General features: G+C 38.5%; 3 protein-coding genes across 3 annotated transcripts in view; all 3 read left to right on the forward strand.

Annotated features, from left to right (window-relative positions):
• Positions 1-1,078, forward strand: part of LOC104778776 (cytosolic sulfotransferase 17) — a 4,184-nt gene extending 3,106 nt beyond the window's left edge. The window contains exon 2 of the mRNA XM_019243529.1: positions 1-1,078. Within this exon, the coding sequence (XP_019099074.1) occupies positions 1-872 (872 nt within the window). The 3' untranslated portion in view covers positions 873-1,078.
• Positions 1,601-4,015, forward strand: LOC104775980 (RHOMBOID-like protein 12, mitochondrial). Its single transcript, XM_010499958.2, has 8 exons — positions 1,601-2,184; positions 2,273-2,393; positions 2,528-2,647; positions 2,796-2,909; positions 3,071-3,115; positions 3,329-3,433; positions 3,524-3,565; positions 3,643-4,015. Exons 1-8 carry the CDS (start codon positions 1,805-1,807, stop codon positions 3,736-3,738), a joined length of 1,023 nt encoding a protein of 340 aa, XP_010498260.1. The 5' UTR covers positions 1,601-1,804; the 3' UTR covers positions 3,739-4,015.
• The window catches only part of LOC104740559 (rab9 effector protein with kelch motifs), a gene marked incomplete in the record, with an annotated part of 4,345 nt that continues 3,991 nt past the window's right edge, over positions 4,482-4,835 (forward strand). The window contains 1 exon segment of the mRNA XM_010503213.2: positions 4,482-4,829. Within this exon segment, the coding sequence (XP_010501515.2) occupies positions 4,649-4,829 (181 nt within the window).

Below are 4,835 nucleotides of genomic sequence, written 5' to 3' on the forward strand. Positions count from 1 at the left end.
TCGAGTACGGTGGTCACTGGTGGCTACAACCTCTCCTCGAAGGTTTACTCCACGCTCAGAAGTTCTTTAAAGCTCGACACAGTGATTTCTTCGTCTGCAGCTACCCAAAAACAGGTACGACTTGGCTCAAAGCCTTAACCTTTGCGATCGCAAATCGCTCCAAGTTCGACGACTCAACAAACCCTCTTCTCAAACGCAACCCACACGAGTTTGTCCCTTACATCGAAATCGATTTCCCGTTTTTCCCAAGTGTTGATGTTCTTAAAGACCAAGGCAACAAGCTTTTCTCTACTCACATCCCTTACGATCTCTTACCTGAATCAGTTGTGAAATCTGGTTGCAAGATTGTTTACATCTGGAGAGACCCAAAGGACACGTTTGTGTCTATGTGGACTTTTGCTCATAAGGAGAGATCACAGGAAGGATCACTCGTTACCCTCGAGGAAGCTTTTGATAAGTATTGTCAAGGTTTATCACCGTACGGTCCTTATCTTGATCATGTTTTAGGGTATTGGAAGGCTTACAAAGCAAACCCAAATCAGACATTGTTTCTCAAGTACGAGGCTATGAGAGCTGATCCATTGCCGTATGTGAAGAGATTAGCTGAGTTTATGGGCTATGGATTCACCAAGGAGGAAGAGGAAGAAAAGGTTGTTGAGAAAGTAGTGAAGCTTTGTAGCTTTGAGACTTTGAAGAATCTTGAAGCTAACAAAGGTGAGAAAGATAGAGAAGACCGTCCTGCTGTTTATGCCAACAGTGCTTATTTCAGGAAAGGGAAAGTTGGGGATTGGGAGAATTATCTGACTCCGGAGATGGTGGCACGTATTGATGGATTGATGGAGGAAAAGTTTAAAGGAACTGGCTTTCTTTAATCGATATGATGATGAATATGATCCTTTGTTTTGCCTTCAATCTATGACTGTCTGATTCTTCTGATCCTTATGCTGGTTTATAGCGTAGGTTGGTTTTGTTTACTATGATACTCTCCATTGGACGAATCTGTGGTGATGTGTTGTGTTATTGTTATTGTCGTTGTTGAGTATATGAATCGATTATTGGTCATAATTCATAAAACTAATGACGTTGGCTAAAAGACACCTAAAAACTAATATGCAATAAGAAAAAACAGAGCAACCTCTGCTTTGCACCAAGGGCAAATCACTTATGTGGTTAAGCAAAGTGAGTGTCTTTGATGTTCAGTGTGTATGAGAAACATATCACTTGAGTTATGACTGTATAATTTATAACTTGTGAGTTGATAATTACAAAATATATGGTGAATTGTTAATAACAATATCTCTCTCCATTATCTGTTTTACAAAACTCAAATGTCATGGGAATGGGATGTTAACTATATCACAAATGTTGTGTGACATATTTGTTCATAGTTGCTACATTTGTTTGCTCAATCCTTGCGGTGAATTAGCTTTCTCTTTCCAAAAGTACTAATTTCGAGTTTTGTCCTATATGATTTTGCTTTAACAGCAAGTAGTACAATGAAGACCTATTGACGAGTCATGTCAAAAAACCGATGAAACTGGAAACTTATCACATCATCTTTCAAAAACATTAAGAAAGTTCTTACACAAAAACGTCAAAGCTGCTGCTAAATTGCTCTGTACTTTGGTTATGCATAAAAGCAAAATTCAAACTGAGAGACTATTGAACAATACCCAGTAGTCCATTTAGTTCTTATTAAGAGCGAGAAAGGTCTCACCTTTTTTTGATTCTCGTCGACTGTGCAAAATTCACTATTCCATAAGTTTTTTATTTTTTTTCCTTTGTGTTTTGTTTTGTTTTGAAAATGAACGCGATTCTGTGCCGTAGAGTGGTCGTCGACTCATCTTCGCGTCTCACCAAATGGCTCACGAACCCAACGACTCATTCTCACCCGAATCGTCAGACGTTCACTTCTCTCTACAAACCGAGCCAGAGCCGCCAATTTCGAACACACTATCTCCCTTCGAGCCCCTCGTCTCCTCCTCCCGTGAGCCGCTTTGACCCTTCTCTGCTATGGCGATCGGAGAAAATTCGTGCGTTTTTCTCGAGCGCTTTAGTGAACAAAGCTGCGAAATTGGGGAATCTCGTGGAATCTTCCAGAGTTGGGTTCATTGGTTCTCGGTTTCCCAAAAATGGTTTCGAATTCGAGAGGTTCTCTGGGTTCCAAAGGCGTGGCGGTGGCTGGTATGTTATTGTCCCCTGAATCTTGTTAACAACCTTATTGAGATTCAATTGGGGTTTCACTTGTATTCTTCTTTCTTACATTTGACAGGAAGCATTGGCTTCAGGGATTATCAGATCGTGACGTTGTTCTTGGATTAGTTTTAGCTAACACTGGTGTGTTTTTGATGTGGCGTGTTTTCAATCAACAGTTCATGATGCATAATTTCATGGTTAGACCTCAAAGCTTACACCTTTATAGACATTTCGTTTTCAATGCATCCTTGTTTATGGAGAATTAGGCTCTAGATGTCTTAAAATGTAATGCTGGTGATTACATGACTTTGTTGATTGATTATTTTGGCAGATATCGTTGGACAATTTCACCAGTGGGCGTCTACACACTCTGATCACTTCAGCATTCAGTCATATTGATATTGGACATATCGTCTCAAACATGATTGGACTCTACTTTTTTGGAACCAGTGTACACTTCTTTTCTCTCATGATTTGTATTTGTTGCGTGAAGCAATATTGAGCCTGTCACTGCTAGTTTTGAAAAGTTTTGATAGGGATAGTGAATTGTCTTCTTGAATCGCTTACATCTTCATTTTTCGGAACCCTTCTCTTGCTAGATCGCTACAAACTTTGGTCCCCAGTTCCTTTTGAAGCTGTACTTTGCTGGAGCACTTGGTGGTTCTGTTTTCTACCTGATTCACCATGCTTATCTGGCTGCAACATCGCCCAAGGTATAGAGCTACCAGCATAAAAAAAAAGTGTAGTTAGTTTCCTTTATCTCAAATTATGCTAGGTCCTCAGATAAGTTAGTTCTGCATTTGAAAACTCTGATGTTGTGTGTGGGAAAGCTTTTCCTTTTTATATTGGGTGACTAATCATATGTGGTGGACAGGGGCACGGAGCTTTCATGAGGGATCCATCGAGAACCCCGGGACTGGTATGTTTGTGTAAGAGGGCAGTGACATTCAATCTTTGATTTTGGTATCAGACATTGAAAATTATGATCATTGAGCTAGTGCTTACAAAGTTAACTCTTGAACCCCTTTCATTGATCCTATTTCTACATGAATTTGACATTAAAAGCCATTGTTGTGTATTTTGTTTGATGCAAGTGACGATGATTTAAAGAACTCTTTCTGTTGTATTATAGGGCGCGAGTGGAGCCGTGAATGCTATCATGCTGCTTGATATCTTCCTGCACCCAACAGCTACCCTATACTTAGAATTTATCATTCCAGTTCCAGCCATGTTGCTTGTAAGTTTTATGCTCTCTGGCTGAATCATATCAGCAGTTTAAAAGCTTTCTTCCTAATTTAACTAAAACTCACTCTTCTTTATCTCTCAGGGTATCTTCCTCATAGGAAAAGACATTTTAAGGATAACAGAGGTAATCAACAAGAACTTTCAAAAATTCAAAGCTTGTTTGGAACTATCTGATGATATTTTTATTTACAACCTTTGCAGGGAAACAGTAACATATCAGGTTCGGCTCATCTGGGAGGAGCAGCAGTTGCAGCCATCGCCTGGGCTGGGATTAGGAAAGGCCGCATCCGCTTTTGACCTGACCTTGCTTGGTTTTGGACCAAAACTTTTGGTCATTTTTTAGAGAAATCTTTCTTTAAATGATTTAAGCAACTTTGAGTCGTTGAGACCATATTGTGGCTCTCACAAGATTTGGTCTCGGCTTACCATATCTGTTTATCCAAGCAATTTGGTCTCTTTTGTGCCGTTGAACCTAACCCTTTAGACTGATCCACCTTGAAACAGTATTTTTAATTAGATTAGTATGGTATATGATATTTCTGTTTTTAATATAAATACTATAAAGTCTATATTAGCTACGTGTATTTTAAGAAACGTTGAATAAAATAAATTGAATTATATCGTTTGACATACGTAAAATAAACGAAAATACACCAAATCCGAATAACTCCAAAGATTCTAACCAAAATATGAATTAGTGGATTTTAACAAATTGATTTATCTCAAAATAAAAACGAACTTAATTATGAAATTGAAAATCTAATATAGATTTTTGTTTTAGGTTTATTTTTTACAAAACATGATTCCAAAAACATATCCTTTGTAACGTATTTCCCTTAAACCTCGGGGACCAAATCACTATTTTAAGAGACTTATATAAACAACCACTAAAAAATCGACACGTCATATATGTGCCACGTCATAAAGTAAAGAAGCTCGCGCTTTGTCACTAATCAAAAAAAAAAAAAAAGTTTCTTCCTTTTTGTTTCCTCTTCGCCCAGGTTTTTTTTTTTTGTGTTCTCTTTTAATTCTTTTTTTTTTTTCCGATAACCTAAGCCAAAAAAAAAAGAGCAACCTTTATCAATCTGTGAATTGTAGTAATCTTCTCGCCACAAAGAAATAAAATTTGGAATTCGGATTATTATTCTTCTTCATCTTCCTCCTCCGTATATTCATTTGTTTTTCCCGCACTTTCTCACCGGAGAATATGAGGTGGGAAAGGGTCCGACAACAACAGCAACAAGTGGGTCTCGGTCAGTCTTATTCCGGGCCCGGTAAGAGGTGGGGGCACACTTGTAACGCCATTAAAGGAGGTAGCTTTCTCTACGTTTTCGGTGGCTATGGCAGAGATAATTGCCAAACCAATCAAGTCCATGTTTTCGACGCTGGTTAGT

Source organism: Camelina sativa, chromosome 3, assembly GCF_000633955.1.
Source record: "Camelina sativa cultivar DH55 chromosome 3, Cs, whole genome shotgun sequence".
Taxonomy (NCBI): Eukaryota; Viridiplantae; Streptophyta; class Magnoliopsida; order Brassicales; family Brassicaceae; genus Camelina; species Camelina sativa.

What these genes read in the sequence shown, in the direction of transcription:
- LOC104775980 (XM_010499958.2), top strand. Translation starts at nt 1,805, where the DNA reads ATGAACGCGATTCTGTGCCGTAGAGTGGTCGTCGACTCATCTTCGCGT. An exon ending in CATCGAGAACCCCGGGACTG is followed by an intron (nt 3,116 to 3,328) that starts GTATGTTTGTGT and finishes GTTGTATTATAG; the next exon opens with GGCGCGAGTGGAGCCGTGAA. An exon ending in CAGTTCCAGCCATGTTGCTT is followed by an intron (nt 3,434 to 3,523) that starts GTAAGTTTTATG and finishes TTTATCTCTCAG; the next exon opens with GGTATCTTCCTCATAGGAAA.